The sequence below is a fragment of the Hippocampus guttulatus genome, chromosome 14 (genome assembly GCF_054856545.1).
Source record: "Hippocampus guttulatus isolate MCC_2025c chromosome 14, RoL_Hgut_1.0, whole genome shotgun sequence".
Lineage (NCBI taxonomy): Eukaryota > Metazoa > Chordata > Actinopteri > Syngnathiformes > Syngnathidae > Hippocampus > Hippocampus guttulatus.
The window spans coordinates 8389670-8408910 of NC_141274.1; the positions used below are offsets into that span (position 1 = coordinate 8389670).

At 50.8% G+C, this 19241-nt stretch overlaps 2 protein-coding genes across 3 annotated transcripts; both read left to right on the top strand.

Annotated features, from left to right (window-relative positions):
* The first annotated feature begins 1115 nt into the window (after positions 1–1115).
* On the top strand, positions 1116–11344 carry xkr4 (XK related 4). The gene is made up of 4 exons (XM_086129105.1): positions 1116–2229; positions 6802–7001; positions 7155–7509; positions 8513–11344. Exons 1-4 carry the CDS (start codon positions 1526–1528, stop codon positions 9123–9125), a joined length of 1872 nt encoding a protein of 623 aa, XP_085985231.1. The 5' UTR covers positions 1116–1525; the 3' UTR covers positions 9126–11344.
* Positions 11345–12591: 1247 nt separating this feature from the next.
* On the top strand, positions 12592–19241 carry trnau1apb (tRNA selenocysteine 1 associated protein 1b). 2 transcript variants are annotated; one of them, XM_086128548.1, is made up of 9 exons: positions 12592–12787; positions 13201–13298; positions 14232–14331; positions 15054–15106; positions 15471–15599; positions 17154–17270; positions 17474–17750; positions 17944–17983; positions 18430–19241. In XM_086128548.1, the coding sequence occupies exons 1-9, from the start codon at positions 12752–12754 to the stop codon at positions 18564–18566; spliced, it is 987 nt and encodes a 328-aa protein (XP_085984674.1). In that variant the 5' UTR covers positions 12592–12751; the 3' UTR covers positions 18567–19241. The 2 variants fall into 2 exon arrangements, with proteins under 2 accessions (XP_085984674.1, XP_085984673.1); XM_086128547.1 differs by having other exon boundaries at positions 12594–12787; positions 17941–17983.

Consider the following 19241-nt stretch of genomic DNA (forward strand, 5'->3'; position numbering starts at 1 on the left):
CAATCCCAACAAATCCGAATCATTTTTATTGGCCAAGTGTGTAGAACGCACAAGAATTTGTCTCCGGGCTACTCTCGTATCATCAATAAGAAGCAATTACGATCAACAAGGACAATTATGGAAAGACGTAATGTAAGGGGACCGTTGTGCGGTAGTACCACCCAATGACAGCTGTCAGACAACGTCTGACAAAGTCTCAAGCAGAGCTAAAGTGATCGATCATCAAACACACGCAACAGAATCCTGAACGGCACACCAAAAATGCTCGTCATGTACGGTCTGAGATTCTTTTCCTGGACCTGCTTTATAAAAAGGGCCTTGAGATAACTTGTGCTCAGTATTGAATTTGGATCTCAAATCAACACAGCCGTTCCCCGGAACCACAAAGAGATTAGCCCGACCGAAACCAGAGCGTGACGGTCGTTTTCTGAGGCAGAAAAATCACTCGCACCGTGACAACGCGTTGGAGAGTTGGCCATTCGCTGACTCGACTCGTGCGTGTCGGCAACAGAGACTCTCCGCGCTTTGCTTTGTCAGCCACGTGGTACATATGAAGTGATCAATAAAGTCAATTTTAAATACCGTATCTCGTTTTGTGAGAGCTCGTGCTGCGACACGGCCTTATGGATTGGCCGCCCCATCGGCCACATTTCAACCCCACCTAGCTGCAATTCAATACTTGACATAAAACGGCAAAAAACAGCATAAGCCCGAGTAGCCTATTCATTTACGGTCCTTGACCAACTGCTCGATGTAAATGGTCTCTCTCCTTATTTCTGGAACTTTGTACGAGCACCATTCAGTTTTTAATGTTCCGACAGGCCAATCTACAAACTTAAGCTGAGGAAGCTGTGCTCGACAGAAGACGCTACCTTATGAAAATGACCGTTTTCGAGCTTGTGGTCGCCAAACAATTGCTGTTAACGTGCTCATTCGAGCAGCGGGGCGCATACCGAGATCCTGTGATTTCATTGCCATGGTTACAGCATTTCCACTGGTCGTTTATTCCCCCCCCCCCATTATTTCATTCTGTAACAAAGCTTCAGTAAGCACACAAACTGGAAGGGGGGGGGCAGGATGATGTCATCCTTTCTGATCACTGCCTTTGAAGAAGCTGGTGTGCAGCCTTCCTCCTCTTCATCCGTCATCACCTCATCTTCAGCTTCCTCGGCCTTGCGGGGGTCCGTCTGCTTATTAGGACAACCCGCCGAAGCGCAACTTGAGCTTCCAGGCACAAAACGGCCTGAAATGTCAGCGGAGGCCCACTAATGAAACCCACCCAAAATGCGCTATGAACCAAGATGTAAGCAGTCCGGTCTTTCGTTTTTTATTCATTTTTTAAATTCTCGTGGATGATGACCTGGCGGCAGTGTAGCGGGGCTGCCGCTGCCCGGAGAGAAGGAGGAGGAGGGCAGAAGAGGAGGAGACGCGCAGAAGGGTGTCGACGGTGAGCGGAGGCAGGGGTGGAGGAGAGGCACAGAAGGTGGGCGAAAATATCCATGAGGCTTTTGATGAGCTCGCAATAATGGCCGCTAAATCTGACGGGGTCCTGAAGATGAAGAAGAGCGACGTGGCCTTCACGCCCCTGCAGAACTCGGAGCACTCCGGCTCGGTGCAAGGGCTCCACCCGGGCGGCCAACCCGACTCGGCGGGCGCCGGGGACGCCGACTTCGCTAACGGGGAGTCGCGATGCTGCGGCGCCGGCGGAGGCTCCGACTCGGCGTGTCTGCGCTTGGGCAAGGAGCAGCAGCAGCTCAAGTACACGCTGTGGGACTGCCTGTGGATCGTAGCCGCAGTAGCCGTGTATGTGGCCGACGTGGGCACCGACGTGTGGCTGTCGGTCGACTATTACCTCCACCGAGACTACTGGTGGTTCGGCCTGACACTCTTCTTCGTCGTGCTGGGTTCCTTCTCGGTGCAGCTCTTTAGCTTCCGGTGGTTCGTTCACGACTTCAGCGCGGAGGACGCGGCGGAAGCCGCCGTCGATTGCTCGCACATGGACGGCAAAAAGCTGCTGAGCGGCTCGGCCTCACACGGCGACGTGTGCGCTCAGCATCCTCCGACCACGCCGCAGAGGCAGACGTCGACCGCCAGTAAAAACACTCCGACCAACAGCACCGGCAGCGCCGCCGCGGGCAGACGGACTCGGAAACGCTCGGCCTCCTACTCCGCGTGGATGTGGTTCTCTCAGTCCCTCATCCACATCTTCCAGCTGGGCCAGATATGGAGGTAGGATGGCCGTGCGGATGTCCGCTTGTGCGGAAAGAACACATGGCCGCCGCGCAGCCTGCGCGCGCGGTCACTTTGGAATCACAATGCGCGTTATCTTCGCTCGCCAGTCGGCACGCGGCTGCCATCTTTGCCCTCGACTCCACCGCACGGCAAACGCCATATCGTGGCATGCTTTCACCCCATCCTTTTCGCGCAAAGGAACCTTCGCGAACGGTGCCGTACGTCCGTTCCACTTTCGGATCAAACGCAGGAGTTGATTCTCGCACACAACTCATGGCAGGTAGTGAACCTTGCTGAACACCTTTCGACTGATCGCGATGATTTTAACGGTGCCGGTTGTTAGACACTCCCACATTTAACAAACGTCAAGCGAGGAGTCATTTTAGAAAATCCCAAATGAAATATTTTTTTCGGTCAAATGAATTTAACAAAATACATTAAGTAAAAATCACTTCTATTTCGTTGATTTGACAAAGTCATCGTTTTCTCCGATGTGATATCCCGACAGCGATTAACCCGGAAGTGTGACGTCACTTCAAGACAACAATTGTCAAAGATCGACTCGGAAAGCGACGTTTCAAATTTAGCTGAGGGGGTTCGGCTGCTTGAAGAGTTGGAGGAAGAGGAGGTTGTTGGCACGATGTGTCTTGGCCCATAGCCAGGTGCTCAGGATGTGGACATGAAGTGGAGATGCGACCCGTCGGGATCGGAAGAACGGCAAACTCGATAGGCTGCGGTTATGAGTCTAGCGTTATCCTTTGCCGTGCTGTCAATTGCGCACGGATTACCAATTTGGCCCACGCATTCCCGCTATCACTGACAGCACACGTCATCCTGGGTTTAGTGTCCTACATTGTCATGACGAAGGCAGTTCTGTTGCGTCGTCGGACACTCTGCACATCCTATCGGAAGCATCGTTGGTTGCAAACTTTGACAGAGGATTCCATCCGTGCACTCACATCGTTTGAATGCTTTTGTACAGGGTTCCATCCATGTACACGTATAATACGTCGAATCGAATGCTTTCGTCAACAACAGCCCGCGTTATTCGTTGATTATCACACGTAGCTGTTTTGCAAATCTGGTGGGAAAAAAACAGAGGTCTTCGAAGCGCTTTGAACGAAGAACGCTCGTCGACACCGGCGAAAATTTCATTCGCCTTGCGAGAACGAAACGTGCCCTTTTGTTTTTTCTTTTGGGCACTCAAACAACCGTCGGCCTGATTGTGAATGATGCATCTGCGCGGCAACAAAGGCCAAGCAGCAAGACTCAACCATGCAGCGCAATGGCTGACTAGCGACTTGACATTCTGGAAATGACGTCCTTCGCCGGAGATTGGCCAACAGAAGCATTTTTGTTGTTGAGCGCCTTGCTATGGATCGAACCATGAACCCGGGTGGGTTGCGTTCATAAAAACCAATAAAATATGCTTGAAATAGAGGTCGGCACGTACAACGGTAAGAACCGAATCAGCCCTATGGAATTAGCATGCAAGCGACGACTGCTAAACATGGGAACGGTAATCAACACGCAATCAATTCGGTAGAAGAAGGAAAGACAAAAGTGATCAAGTGTGTGTATCCTGAATAGTTAGTCATCATTAAAAGGATCATAGTGAATAGAAAATGTAGCTTGTGATTTCTCAGGTCACAAAAACTGGCTCGTGTGAGTCATGACACGAGCCGTCACGATCCCGAATGTCTCCCCCGAGCCGACTCCGTTGCGGTCAGTTGATGACAGAGCAGCTTACTCCGAATGCATGTCCCATTAAATAATTGAATGAGCGTTGTCTTGTACTCGCAGCGGTCCACCGGCCTGACAGGAACGGGTTCGACATCTCCCGTGTGCATTTTCAGTTTGCGCGGAGCCATATATGCATTCCTATTCCAAATCGAAATTTCCATATTGCTGCTGTCAACCGCCGCGATACATTTCGGAGCGTCGACGGCAACGTCTTGACGGCGCCTCCGCTTCATCGATCAACACGTGAGCATGCCCGCTCCGAGTGACTTTGTAATACTAAGTTTGGGTTGTCGCGGTGATTTAAGGAGCGGGTGGGACCGCGGTTCAACAGCAGCGGCGCTAAGGTTCTCGCCATCAGGAAACTCCAGCCGCTCTAAATATTTCACTGTGTGTGCATGTTGGAGCCTCGTGTGTGCGTGCAATGTGTGCAAGGTGTATCCACCTCTTGCATGATTCATAGCCGTCTTGCACGGACGGACGGGTGATCTCTGACCACGAGACACGGCAGGGCCCAAGGAGCAGATGGCATCATATATTCAATTGATTTCAGCGGGTTTTTTTCGTTTGATTGTCTTGGTGCTTTCTACTCTCTTTGTCATGAATCTATCGTTTGTTGTCGGAATTCGTTTGGCTCCGTGCGCAGCGCTTTGTATAAAGCGGCGGTTGTTTTCAAGGGCTCTCCAGGATAATCCGAGATGTCTTCATAATACGCCTGGCTCTTCAGTGAAGGAAGATGAAGAAGAAGTAGAAGGAAAAAAAACCCTTTTGTTTGTCTCACAATGGAGACGTTTTGCATCCGCAGAAAACCGGGACAAAGACTCAGAAGGCAGTTCATGACTCATGGCTAGGAACACGGTGTGCGGCGCCGATACGGGCCATGTCGGAGCTTGGTCGGAATTCATTTCTGGTAGTCGCCAATTCTGCTCCTAAGCTTTACGGACAGAATTGCGAGACATGGCCGAGGTGTTGAGGGCGACCGCTTTGGTGACGTCGGTATTGCCCCGCGGCCGTTTGCAGCCGCCGTGCTTCATCATGCCTCGATCTTCAACTCTCACTGGTGCAGTTCGCAGTTGAAAAATGTCAGGGCAGCGTGTCCTCCCGGGCCCAAGAGCTGGCGTTCAAGCATCTTTGGGTCATGCTCACGAGTCAACGAAGAACGGAGCTCGAAAGGCGGAAACGTGCGGCTGCCGCCGTGATGAGGATGCCGGATCGCCGTGTTCTTGAGTTGCGGTGTTCTCTGCAGTAGGCAAGATTTGACAGGTGAAGAAAGAGCGTCGAGCGATGATTGAGCAATTTGCAACAAGACTGGCTTGTTCTTGGCCTGCGTACGAAGACCCCGGGCCACCCGAGGACCTCGCTGACCTACTTTAGCACCTTTCTTATTTTGGGGCGGACAGTGAGAATTCTTGCAGAATTTGCAAGAATGACACCTGACCGCACATTTCCGCCCTCGGAAAGCGCAGAGAGCTTCCTCCAAGCCGTCAAGTGTCACGTCTTCGAGACGGTTCGTCTCGCGCTTCCTCGCAGAGCAGCTTCAAGCTCGGGCCCAGCAAATTTCAAATGGATTGACCCATCCGATTGCAGCGTGATCGATGACAGCTGCTCCGCGAGCGAGCGCGCGCCGAATGGATGAAGTGTGGTTGCCATGGTAACAGCCACTGTCCCGTTGCGGCCGGACGTAGCGCCAGGCCCAAATGGAAATGAGACGTCGCTTTCCTCTTCGCTGGATGTGACGAGCAGTCAGAACTGGGACAGCTTCGGTTACATTGTGAACGCCGCCGCGGTGGCGGGTCAGCGCGTCGCCTCGGTCTCTGCAGACGCAAAAGGGACAAGTGGGGGCAAAAGGACATGCCGCAGCTTTGATAGCCTCGCCACGGCCGGATTTAACGTTCGCCGAAAATATTTATTGACAACCGCACTTCACTTTATGGCCCGTTCGCTGACGCCTAAAGAACTGAAAATTTGGGTCCCGAAGAGAGCACGAATGGAAGCGTACCTAGACAAGTGTATGAGAAAGAGACACAGAGCACGACGGAGAATGCAGGCCACCAAAAAACAAACAAAAAACCTTTAAAAGCAACTACGACGTTCGACGACGCATTTCCGAAAAGACCAAATCATCGTGCCGTGTGTGGAGCCGGCTTGAGATCTGATCGTGACCAAAATGAGATCGCTCTCCAAATGTGATGAGGTTTTCCTGTCGTGTCATTCCAGAAGGCGCTTCGCGGTTTTTCATTTCAACAGACCTCGGCCGTTTTGTTGAACAAGCTTGAAGGTGCATTCGGTATGCTGATCATAAACGTTTGCATTATGCACGCTGGAGCACGTTGCGGGGGGGGGCCCTCGGTTTTGTTGGAACTTATCAAATCAATAAATACATAACACGACAGAAACTCGCCTTTCGGTTCGCGGGGATGAACGTTCGGCGGAGTCGCTTCGGGCCGACGGCATTTGACTCTGGCCTCATCTCATTGCTCCAATTGCGCAGTCCTCGCTCTGCGCGCCTCCGTTTACATGTTCGCACCTGCCGCCGGAAATTCCATCGAGGAGAGGGGAGATGCGGGAGGAGGTAGAAATGTTTTGTGGTCATTTGCCCGACGAGCCACTGGGAAAGGTCACGTCGCCGCAGGTGGTTGCAGGCGCCTCACCGAGCCAACGTGATATTTCTTGACAGGAAAAATCTAGCGCTTTCCAATTCCTTCTTTTTAACTTTTAAAACCCAGCAAAGCGACCATAATAGTCGTCCTTTGAAGGAGCCGTCTGCTCAAGATGATACCAAGCGCGTGAAATGATGATCTTGACCACTTTGGGATGGTTTTCTTCCAGGTACCTCCATACCATTTATCTGGGCGTTCGGAGTCGTCAGAGTGCCGAGACGGAGCGCTGGCGTTACCACTGGAGGATGATTTATGAGTTTGCGGACGTGAGCATGCTGCATCTGCTCGCCACCTTTCTGGAGAGCGCGCCGCAGTTGGTGCTGCAATTGTGCATCATCATACAGACGCACAAACTTCAGGCTGTGCAAGGTAACAACACTTTTTTTAAAAAAGTGCTTGAAAGCTTGCACACTAGCTCTTGTGTACAGCACTCTGTGCGTGTGTGCGTCTGCCAGAGACTCACAAAAAAGTTTGGGATATTCGGCTTTGAGATGAAATTTCCGAGGCGTGTTTGTGTGTCAGGTATGACGGCGGCGGCCTCCCTGGTCTCCCTGGCCTGGGCCCTGGCCTCCTACCAGAAGGCCCTGCGAGAGTCTCGGGAGGACAAGAAGCCCGTCGCCTACCTGGCTGTCATCATCCAGTTCTGCTGGCACTTCTTCACCATCGCGGCCAGGGTCATCACCTTTGCCCTCTTTGCGTCCGTGTTCCAGCTCTACTTTGGCATCTTCATCGTGCTGCACTGGTGCATCATGACCTTCTGGATTGTCCACTGCGAGACGGACTTCTGCATCAGCAAGTGGGAAGAAATTGTGTTTGACATGGTGGTGGGCATCATCTACATCTTTTCCTGGTTCAATGTGAAGGAGGGGCGGACAAGGTGAGAAAGAGGCCCGTCCGTCCGTTCACATTCTCCAATGCGCTTTCGTTTCGTCTATTAGCAGAAGCGCTTTTTTCCTCACGAGGGTGGCGGGCGTGCCGCAGCCTGTCTTGGGACAGTGCATCCCGGGTCTAGGCAGGGGCAAGAGGGGGCCTGCCCCCCTTCCCTCCAAATATATGCCTCTGTCTCGCTTGCCCCCTCAAATATAAACTAGAGCAAGTTGTATCTCGACTGCGCAGCGAGCGGAGACACGACTTTCGATCGCCCTTCAGTACGCATATGAGCCCGTGCCGGTTTTCCAATAGCGATTTGCGGCGGTAAACTGCAAATGTGAAGCCAACGAGCGTTGTGGAACTCGCTCGGATTGCTTTGTGTGGTGGCATGTACTTAACGTAATAAAAACAAGACTTCATCTTTTTCTTGAAAATCGGCAATTTGTTCAGTCGGCAACAACAACAACAACAACAACCGGAACCATATCATTGAATTCGGTAGCCTCTTCCTCCGGGCAGGGTGTGAGCGCCCACCGGCTTTTAAAGTTATGTGTCACGCAGCACAGGGAGAGAGCACCGCCCAAATGTGCTTCGTCTACCAACAATCAAGTAAGTGTCCTGAGCATTTGAGAGCAAGGCACGCCTTTAGTGTACCTGCGTCCAAGTGAGTAAAAGTGTCCCTTAGGTCAAGGGTGATGGAGCACAATGGCTCCCGGAGATTTGGGGCCGCTGTATCAGGGATACATGCCTCTACCGATCCGGTCGCCAGCCAATCGCAAGGACACACGTAGACCGGCAAGCATTCGCGCTCGCGTTCGTACCTCAGGACAATTTGGAGTGTTTCGGTAACCTGCCACGCATCTTTTTTGGAATGTGGGAGGAAACCCCGAGTACCCGGAGAAAAGCCCCTCAGGCACGGGCAAAACATGACGACTCCACACGGGAAGGCCGGAGCTGGGGGGGGGGGGCATTTGGCTTCTCATTCATGTTTACCTTGTGTTGTTGCGCAGGTGTCGCCTTTTCATCTACTACCTGGTGATCCTGCTGGAGAATACGGCTCTCGGCGCATTGTGGTATATCTACCGCTCACCTCAGCCCACCGACTCCTTCGCTGTGCCGGCGCTCTGCGTCATCTTCAGTAGTTTCCTCACCGGGGTGGTTTTCCTGCTCATGTACTACGCTTTTTTCCATCCAAACGGCCCGCGTTTCGGACACTCGGCCAGCTGCCAGCGCCTCGACCTGGACGCCGGCGCTCAGTTCTCCACGCTGCCCTCCGAGGGCGGGACGAATTCCCTGCGCTCCAACCGGGGAGCCGCTGCCGCCGCCGCCGCCACGTTGGAGCGCGACGCCGGCAAATACGCGGAGCGGGATGGCTGCGCGCCGGTGTTTCAGGTCCGGCCCCCCGCGCCGTCCACGCCTTCGTCTCGCGCGGCCCGCCTCGAGGAGACGGTGGTCAAGATCGATCTCTGCCGAAACCGCTACCCGGCCTGGGAGCGCCACGTCCTCGACCGGAGTATCCGCAAGGCGCTTTTGGCCATCGACTGCTCGCAGACCCCTCCGCGGCTGCAGTATAAAGATGACGCCCTGGTGCAAGAGAGGTTGGAGTACGAAACCACGTTATAGTGCTCCCGAAGCTCCACTCGGCACCCGCAATCGGCCAAACCGACGGGGGGCGACCGCATCTTGCCTCCCGTCTCGCCCCCCCCCCCCCCCCCCCCCGCCCTTCTTTCTCTGCCTGCTCTGTGACCTCCCGGCGAAAAATGGGCCCCGCTGACACGATCGGTGGAGAGGCAACGCTGGTCACGAGCTCTTGTTGCATTTGTTTGATTTGGATTGGATCTTCTTGACTTGGGCTCGTCAGGGAATCCATTCCTGTGTGCTATCGGAAGAGTCCATCTCAACGCAGCGTCGAAAAGCTCAAAAGACTTCAAAAGAGGCGGGTGCGGCTTTTTGATCCCAGGTTGGCTTGGGGTGAGGTCACCTACTCGAGTTCAAAGTCATCGGATGTCGCACGCGTATCCTGAAATCACACTTGAATTTCTGAGCAACACTTGGTTTGGAAACTTCCAGCACTCCTGTTAGAGAGTTCGGAAGCGCAGCTGCAGCTCGCATCCATTTGACAACCGCATCTGTTGCCGTTGCCGAAGCGTTCCCTTGCAAATAACGAAGGATGCGGAGCGCCAAACGGGTGACGGCGCGGGAGCCTCTCCGCCGACTCGAAGACAACGGATAACGCCGGCATTTCTTCCCAGTGGTCAAACCTGGCTGGCGAAGAACAAAAAGCGACGCAACTAACGGAGCGCATCTCCTCTCTCCAACTCACCGCTTGCCATGAAAGAAAAAACAAAAACCGAACCCCATCTCCCCCGGCAGCTTAATAACAGCCCACTTCCACTTAGCTGGCACCCGTTGATGTCGTGAAGGAGAACAGAAATGAGGAATGGAATGGAAACGACTGGTGCGGACAGTCCAAAGGAAACGGCCAGAAAGGAGAGGAAGAGAGCGCCGGCCGGCAAGGCCGAATCGAAGCAAGCGGGATCTACAAAACTCCTCCGGCATTTTCTCACTTTTTCGCGAGAGTCTTGTTCTGGATGTCAAGTATCGTGCTAAAGTCTTTGATCACTCACCATGAGAGATGTCGTTTTGGCACATATGATATGCTGGAGTACAGGGGGGGGGGGTGTCCAAACTTTTTCGTTTGAGGCAAAATCGTTTGAGGATGAAAAGGCCATTTTCAAATTCTTCAACCCGCAAAAGCAATTGTGGATTCTTGGTCTGGTGGTCCAATCCATTTCTTCAGCTTTCTGTTAAGGGCGTTACGGCAGATAGTGGAGGATTTGTTAGGGAGGTGGCCAACAGCCCTCTCTCTCACAGAGCGGATCCGGCTCTGCGATTTAACAGCGGCCAAATCTTCCGCTTTCGGCACCCCCCAAAAAATGACCACACCGGAGTCAGGTGACCATTTTTCAAACGGTTACTCGAGGATCGTTCATTTGATGCCTTCACCCATCGGCCATTGAGCACAAAGTGGAAGAAATGATTTGTGCTCCAACTCATTTTCGTCTCTCTTTTCGGGGAATCGGAAACCGGCCGTTTGCCGGAGCGTGTCGCCGTGACGTGTTGGCCAGACACTGGTCGCAGGCGTGTGATTTGTCAGCGTTTTTGTCTGCACCGCACTGGCGTCGGCGTAGCGTAGACCTCCTCTCTTGACACAGCAACAGGCCTGCTCAAACCATCATGAAGGGGAACCGCCGTCTGAGTTTGGATGAGCGGCAACACCAAGTTGAGATCATTCAAAACACAAACGATGATGGAAATCAACTTCTTTATCCCGTCCCACACTTGTATGAGCGTCTGTTCAAGTCTCCGCGTAGACAATTGGATGACACCGCATATCCTGAATATGGCAGGTGATCAATTTCGAGCTTAACTGTAAATAAACATATGCAAAATGTACATGTTGAATTAAAAATAGAACATTTTTCTCTCGGGTTCTGACTGTGAAGAGTGTCGTTTGAGGTTGGACGCCAATAGGATGGCTGTGACTATGACAATATAAAGTACTTCAGAGAATATGTGTGATGTATGTGGTGTATTTTCCAAAAAAGAGACTTCTGTTTCAGAAAAAAGGGCAGTTGCATTGTGTCCCAAATGCTAAAATGGGGGGGGGGGGTGAAATGTGTTCAATGGATGAAGAATACTTTTTTTAAAATCCACAATGACAAAGATTTTTTTTTAAATTGTACATGTGGAGTTTCTTTTTTTTTTTTTTGGTTTTGATTTGAATCCCATGCAACGCAAACTACCAAAATTCATTTAATAAAGTACACTGTGCTCATGTGGATGGTCATTTTGGCTTCTATACTGTGTAGATGCTATTCTGCATTTCTGTTTTACAAAGTGAGGTGGGGTTTTTTTCCCTTAACTCTATCACACCTTTATAATGATTAACATTTCAATGACTTGCCCTTTTCAATGAAAGTACATAATAATGCAACATGTTTTTGCTAAAGGGTATATGAAACCAAAGCTGCGATCCTATGAATGAGTATAACGTGTTGAATTGAGGGGTGACACAGCACAATATACAAAGAGATAATACCAATAGGAGTACAATATCACGTAAAACAATGGAACTCTCTCGTCACTACAAACGCAGACTGGGTGGTAGCCACGTAAGCGCGCGTGGCAGAGACAAATCCCAAAGTCCTTCATTTAAAAAAATAAAATAAAAGTACAAGTTAGGCAGGAAACCAGACAAGAACTGTAGATCTGTTTATTATTTTTGGTAATGTCCCAATTGCATAGCCATTCTAACCTGCTGTTATACCACCCGTCCACAAGGTGTCGCGGGAGCTCGAGGGTTGATTTGCTACACGAGTAAGCACGTTCTTGGTGCTGCTGGAGTAAAACTACTTTCAAGCTCATAAACGGACTGGTTTCTTCATATCAAAACTACAAGAACCTTCATGCTTCGGATTCTCATGAAGTGACAAAAACATCGATGTACTCACAGGTCAACTCCACTTTTGTATTGAGTCAGGATGGCTTCCTATTAAATGGTTTCATGTTGCGGTGTTTCTTTCAAGCACCATAATTATGATGAGAATGGTTATGACAAGTAATAAGAACCATGGCTTCAAATTTAGGATCAGCAGCATTCACTCCGACACAACCCTTGAAAATAGATGTTCTGTTTCCAAACTTGATATATAAATGGACGTTAAAGTGGCTGTATATTTATTATAATGCGAGTGGCACACATATCTAATCACAGACATGAGAAAACATCAAAAGGCAACCCGAACCATATCATTCACAAAAAAAGCTATTACTTTATTAAGTATTAATAAGTCAAATTTATGATCTCGACGATGGAGGCGTATTCGACGTCTGGTGACAAGCACATAATATCCTCTTGCTGGATGTAACCACCAGGAAGAATTTCCCGTTTTGCTGCCAGCACCTGTCTTCTGCTCCAGAACAACAGAGGACAGCCCTCTTTGTGTGGGTCGATTAATACGAAGAGAAAGAAGAAGACGAGGACGACGGCAACGACGAAGAAGACGAGGACGACGGCAACGACGAAGAAGAAGAAGACGACGACGAAGAAGAAGCAACAGTAGCAGCAGCAGTCTCACCGGAAATGCAAAAGCAGCCTTATACGGAAAATAAACCACCGGCCGAGTTACTTTTCGAACAAAAACTGGCGTTTTGGACGTCAACTTTTCTTCAATTCAGCTGACAAGATGTTTAACAGACAAACGAGTCTCTGGATGGGTGATGTATGCTTGAAGTCCCTTCACTTTTGTAGCGTTCTCTTTGTTCTAATTTTAGTTAGTTCCGAGCGCGACGCGGGTGAAGCTTGCGTTCTCGTTTACTGTCCGCAATCTTGTTGACTTGTCGTGTTCGCCGTGAACGTGACCGATCACTTGAACCCGTTTGTAGGATATCTTTTCACCTTCTGTTTCGAGCTGTTAGACGTGGCGATAGATTGGCCGTTGTTTATTTCTCACGCTAGCCCGAATGCAAACGTCAGTATCTTGACTCGATCCGACAAGATGCGTCACTTGCCCGCAGAGTGCTGCCACGCTTTTTAGCGTTATCCCCCCCCCCCCAAATACTTATGTGCATGATGTAGGGTCTTGTTGTGCGATGAATAGATCGATTGTACATGTTCTTTCCCCCGTTTGTTTAGTTGGACCCATACATGGATGAGAACTTCGTCAAACAGGCCTTTAGTGCTATGGGCGAAGCACCGCTTGGAGTCAAAATAATCACTCACAAGATAACAGGGTAAGCTACCTTCAAAGATTCGTCTCGCGGTCTACCTTATGGCAGTGGTTCTCCATTTTTTTACGTCGTGTTACCAACAAAAAGTACCACCATCACGATGAATAGTAAGCGTCCATCAACAACGACGCTGAACCTATATTCCTAAAAGAAGTCATTGGAACATTATGAACAGGTTGAACATAAGTTCCTCGATTCATCCATCCATCCATCCATCCATTTTCCAAACCGCTTAATCCTCACTAGGGTCGCGGGGGATGCTGGAGCCTATCCCAGCCGTCTTCGGGCAGTAGGCGGGGGACACCCTGAATCGGTTGCCAGCCGATCGCAGGGCACACGGAGACAAACAACCATCCACGCTCACATTCACACCTAGGGACAATGCTAGAGAGTTCAATCAGCCTGCCATGCATGTTTTTGGAATGTGGGAGGAAACCGGAGTACCCGGAGAAAACCCACGCAGGCCCGGGGAGAACATGCAAACTCCACACAGGGAGGCCGGAGCTGGAATTGAACCCGGTACCTCTGCACTGTGAAGTCGACGTGCTAACCACTGGACTACCGGGCCGGGTTCCTCGATTCACTATAGGATTATTATTATTATTTTAAACTTAAGTACCACTTTGATGGACACGTATTGCTGAGAAAATTGTAATAAAATTGTACTTGCTGAAATGGTTCAAAGCAAATAGTTCCTTCTGCAAATGCATTGTACTTAAGTGAAATAAACTGCCGGTGCAGTGATCCTTTCAAGTCCCAACCGTATACAGTACGTACCATACTGGCCTGTGGTGTTGCTGCAGCAGCTTTGTCCCCAGAGATCTGCTGAAGTCGAGATGTGCGTTGACCACCTCCGTGGGACGTCATCGATATTGCCTCGAAGAGGTGACATTTTCTTTCAGCGTGTCCCTCACTTTTTTCTGTCCTGTTGCGCAGGGGTTCTGCGGGATACTGCTTTGTGGAGCTGGCAGACGAAGCAAGCGTCGACCGCTGCGTTCAAAGACTAAACGGAAAATTGGTTCCTGGCTCAAACCCGGTATGGCCTCATTACGAGTTGCGTTATGTCAACAATTCTCCATTCCATATGTGAATACGACTGACCGTTCCTTTTTCTTCAGTGGTATTCTGTATTTTAATAGCGTCACGCCATCATCATAGTGAGTGGATAGTAGAACTCAATTAGCAAACGTCCTCCATTTGTCGTGGTCAAAGCAAAATGCTTGCTCCTAAGTTCACGCGTTGTGGTTTTCCTTCATAAAAAAACCAAAACCAAAAAAAGAGAGCCTTGGTTTCAGCGTTGACCCCGTAGTCCCATATTAAGTGTATTTTCCCTTTTCTGCAGGCAACACGTTGTGCGGCATGTATGCATTTAATGCGTTGGCATGCGTGAGAACGATTTGACCGTGAATTAAGCGGCACCCGAGGAAACGTAGTCTTAGGGATGCATGAAAGTACCGCGACCAAATTACTGTCGGCCCTGCGAGCCGGCCAAGCGGCCGGGCTCAAGCCGTCCACGCTGGCCCGTACCCGCTGCCGAGAGGCGGCTCGTACGTGCGTGAACTTGTTTGAAGCTGGTGAATAAAGTCTCTGGTAGCAACTAACTGAGGAATGGGCTAAAGGCTGGTCTAGGTGGCGGAGGTATGTAAACACAAATAACCTGAATGACATCTCTTTTGATTCCCAGCAATATCAGTGCTATACTACAGGACTTGGCTGAGATTGCGGTTGTCTTAGTGACTTCTCTTTTCCCATCCGCAGCCTCGAAAGTTTAAGCTAAACTTTGCCACCTATGGGAAACGACAGGAGGCGGGGTAAGTTGGAGAACTAGCACCGCTCGTGTCCTTCTCGTCTCTTCTGCCGGACTCACCACTGAGAATAGGTGGAGACCATTTCACGTGTATCTTTGGCATTCACCAAACGGTCTGAAATCTGTCAGAGTGGCACCAGAGACATGGAACGCACGCAGGGTCGCGGCCATCTGAGGACCGGGATTTGGCGGCATTCACTGAGCCGCCATCCCGTTTTCTGCAATCACACGAGTATGCAAAGAGGCTCGTCGGAATCATTTTCAATGCACGTGAAATGCCGAGTCCTTGGCGGGGACTAGAATGCCCCGGGCCTTACATCGATACATAACCGAGGGGAAGACTTTGATTCTGTCCGTTCATCTCCAAGGCCGGAGTTCTCCGTCTTTGTGGGCGACTTGTCCTCTGAGGTGGATGACAGCCAGCTCCACCAAGTCTTTAAGAGCTTCCCCTCCTGCAAGGGGGCCAAAGTCGTCACCGACCAATGTGGCTACTCCAGGTACGTCAGCTCCCGCGGTAGGAGCAACTCGGGTTGAATGAAATCTCGCCTCGGATATATGCTGTATACCGGTGGTTCTCAAAGCTTTGGACACCAAGTGCCAGCCCCAAAATCTTGGACCACCACCGTGGCAGTTTTTTCCCCCAGGAGTAGTTCCCTGAACAGAATTGAAATGTGCAAAAGCGTCACATCAATTTGTACAAAATGGCAAGACGTCACGGTTCCCCCGCAAAGGCCATTTGCTTTCTCCAAATTGCTCGGGACAGCTCTCAAAACGAAATAAATGCACGAGTCGCTGAACACGTCGGGGACATCCCGGCCGCAAGCCTTTCAGAATCGGATTTGTTGGCCCGGTATGCAAGAAACACACAATGAATTGACTTCTCGGTTACAACCCCTTCAGAAAGACGACAGGGATATTAATCAGCAACGTGGGGGAGACGGAACGAGAAGCCCGGTGGGTCACTCACATCAGACCCGGAAGGAAAACCATCAGGAAGACGCGACCCGATCGATTCCAAGCCAGAGAAAAAAACAGCAGATGATAAAATGAGCCCCTACGCGTGGGAGCTCCAATAAGCACCGCGCCACGTGACGTGACGTCTTTTTGGTTTTGTCACCCGACGTCGTATTTTCTGCACGTGGACATGTGGCGTCGACATTCGAAGGCGCTTTGAGTTCTTGCAATGTGAGCACGTACGTAAAAAGATGGGATTGAACCCAAAAGCCAAACTGTAGTCTGAACGTCGCCCAGCGTGATGCAGACGGGGAAAGACGGGAGTGACTAGTATGCGGCGCCAGACGGGTGGGGGGAGTCCAAAAGTGAACACGGGACGATATCCTTGCGCGCGCCACACCGGAGGAATGACAGTGCAGTCTGCCCACTTCCTTTGGGCCACACTTTGTTCCATTTCTTCTTCGACTTCCTTTTGACGTTCGGGTAAGCCGCTTTCAACAAAAAAAAAAAAGGTTCCAAGGGGAAATTTGGACCTCTTTTGCCGCCTTCAGAGATTCACTCTCTCTGTCTCTTGACTCGCCCGCAGAATTTGAAATGCGGCTCGGTCGGTTGCCTTCATGGCCTCCCGGAAAATCCGAACTCTCGGAGTTGACGGTGTGGCAAAATTCCAGGCATGTGTGCCTCGCTCTGAGAATCACCGGTGTACTTGGATGTGATCGATCAGTATGATAACAAAGCGTGTAATCGTAATTTGTTTGTTTTTTTGTTTGTTTCTGTCGTCTTGTAGCTTCTGGATAACAACACAAGGGACCTTGGTCACTTGCGGCATCCATTTTTTACTCGAAGCCTGAAGAAATGTTTTCTTGTCATGCTAAAACTATTGTTTTCCCCATTTAGGCTAAGCAAGAGCAACTCACAATTGAAGTGATGCTACTTCATGTTAAAAGTAAAACCACAAGTTTCAGTTCTACCATAATAATACCCATATATTCATATATCTTTCTCAATATCTGTTCTCAATATCACTTGCTTTGCAATCACAAGTACGAATTGTAGCCCGGCGCCGAGAGGAGGTCTGACTCTTGTCTCACTCGCAGAGGTTACGGCTTTGTCAAGTTTGGAGATGAGAATGAGCAGAAGAAGGCAATCGAGGAATGCCAGGGCACGATGCTCGGGGGAAAGGCCCTCCGACTCAGTCTCGCCGTGGCAAAGGCGTAAGTATGCTTTCCCTCCTCCTTGTCGTCATTTGGCTTCGAGCCCGGAAAAGTTTGGGCTGACCGGCGTTTGAAATGTGTCCATCCACCTTGAAAGTCGACGACGCAAATGTTTGCCGCTCACCGATCCCACCTCGAAATGACACCATGAAGCCTTTCTGTATTTTGAGCTTTGCATTCCTTCTCCTTGACTTGTTGTGCAGCCAGAAGACGAGCACCTGGGTGGGCCCCAGTGCGAATTACCCGGCCAACTACAGTCAGCCGCCATCCAGTTATTTTGGGAACCCCAACGGCGCGGGTCAAGGTTACTACTCTCCGTGGGGCAGCTACGATCAGTACGGCAGCTATAACAGCGGCGCCTACGGCGGCTACAACTACAACTACGGCCCCTACGGATACCCGCCGCCCAGCCACGCGGCGCCGCCGCCGCCGCCCGCGGGCTTTCCGCCTCCGCCTTCCGACGGCACCGGAAATGCGCCGGTATGTGAGATTGCTTCGGTGAAAAGCCATCCGCGTATTTGAGCTTCCCCCGCGTTTTTACACCAAGTAGTAGCACTTTGAAAAAAAACACCCGGCTCTCCAAGGACAATCATCCCGACCGACATTGAAATTGAAATACCGTTGTGGGTCAGTTGACGTCCTCATATTCTGAATCTCCGTTGGTCCACAGCAGAGTCAAGAAGAGACGGGCGGCGGCGAGGAGAACGCGGAAGGTAACAAACGCTCGAGTCTCTCACTTTTACCGTGCACGTGAAAGCCTCCTCGTTGTCCGATGACAAGCGCGGTTGAACGCCGGTGGACCCTTCGTCCGGCGGCTGTCGATAACTTCGCAAATCCAAGATCACTTTGGATGCTTATCGTTATTTGGATCATTATCCCCTCTTACGGCCGCAAGATCATTTCGTAGCGCTAACAGTAGGCTGAACGTTAACTCCTGCCATGACCCTCGAGCAAAAAATGGAACTCGCGCACATTTGTTCAATAATTTTGAGGGGACTACATTTCTCCATTTCCCGAGACACTTGCTCCTTTTGCGAGTACAAATTGGCACTCGGCCGCTTCCGAAGGCACGGGCTGGACGGTGGTCGGCGTGGACAGAAAGCGCCTTTGGTTCCGTTTGCCTCTGCCCGGCCGCCGCTTACCGTTTGGTGTTTTGCAGTGCCCTTCCAAGAGTGCGACGTGGAGCAGTGGAACGCGGATTTGATGCAGCGCAGCGAGGAGCTCTTTGATGCCTTGATGGACTGTCACTGGGAGCCACTGGACTCTTTTGACTCTGCCGTCCCGTTACTCTCCTAATCCATTTCAATCGGGCCTTGATTTCCGCCGCTCATTTGACCCCGGGACCTCTGCACGTGTCTTTTCCCGCCTGTCCAAACGCCGACCCACCACATCGAGCTCCCGAGCGTCGTCCTCAAAAGGTGCGAGTACGCTATGAGTTGATCGTTTACCATGTTGGTGAGATCCGGTCTCACGAGGAGGAGTGACGTGAGCCCGCGTGCCACCGTGTGCGCCAAAGTACGCGGGGTCACCTTGCCCGATGTTCACATTGGCCGGAGCGGCGCACCCCGAGCATCCGAGTTGCGTCGAGGCTCACTGCAGAAAACGGTACAAATGATGCCATCGATTCTTGGGATGCTCACTCCGGGAAGGCGCTCGTTTTGTTTGTGCACAGGTGGGATTCTTCTTTCTTGAGACAGGTTTTTGTGAAGGAACCCTTAATGAGGTCGTGATTGAACTTCGGGGAAGCTTGACGGATGGTATGTTTTTGTTTTTTTAAACTAACCTTGTCGTGTGAATGCCTCGACCTTCGGAGTATAAATACTTGATGGCGTTGCCGTTTTCTGCCTCAAAGGATGAATGTCACAGCAGCATCCTGAACTGTTGATTGGGATGAGTTTTTTTTGGTGTAGAATACTGTAGATATTTTATCTTTTCTGAAACTGTTTGGTCAATAAAAACACTTGCAATAGG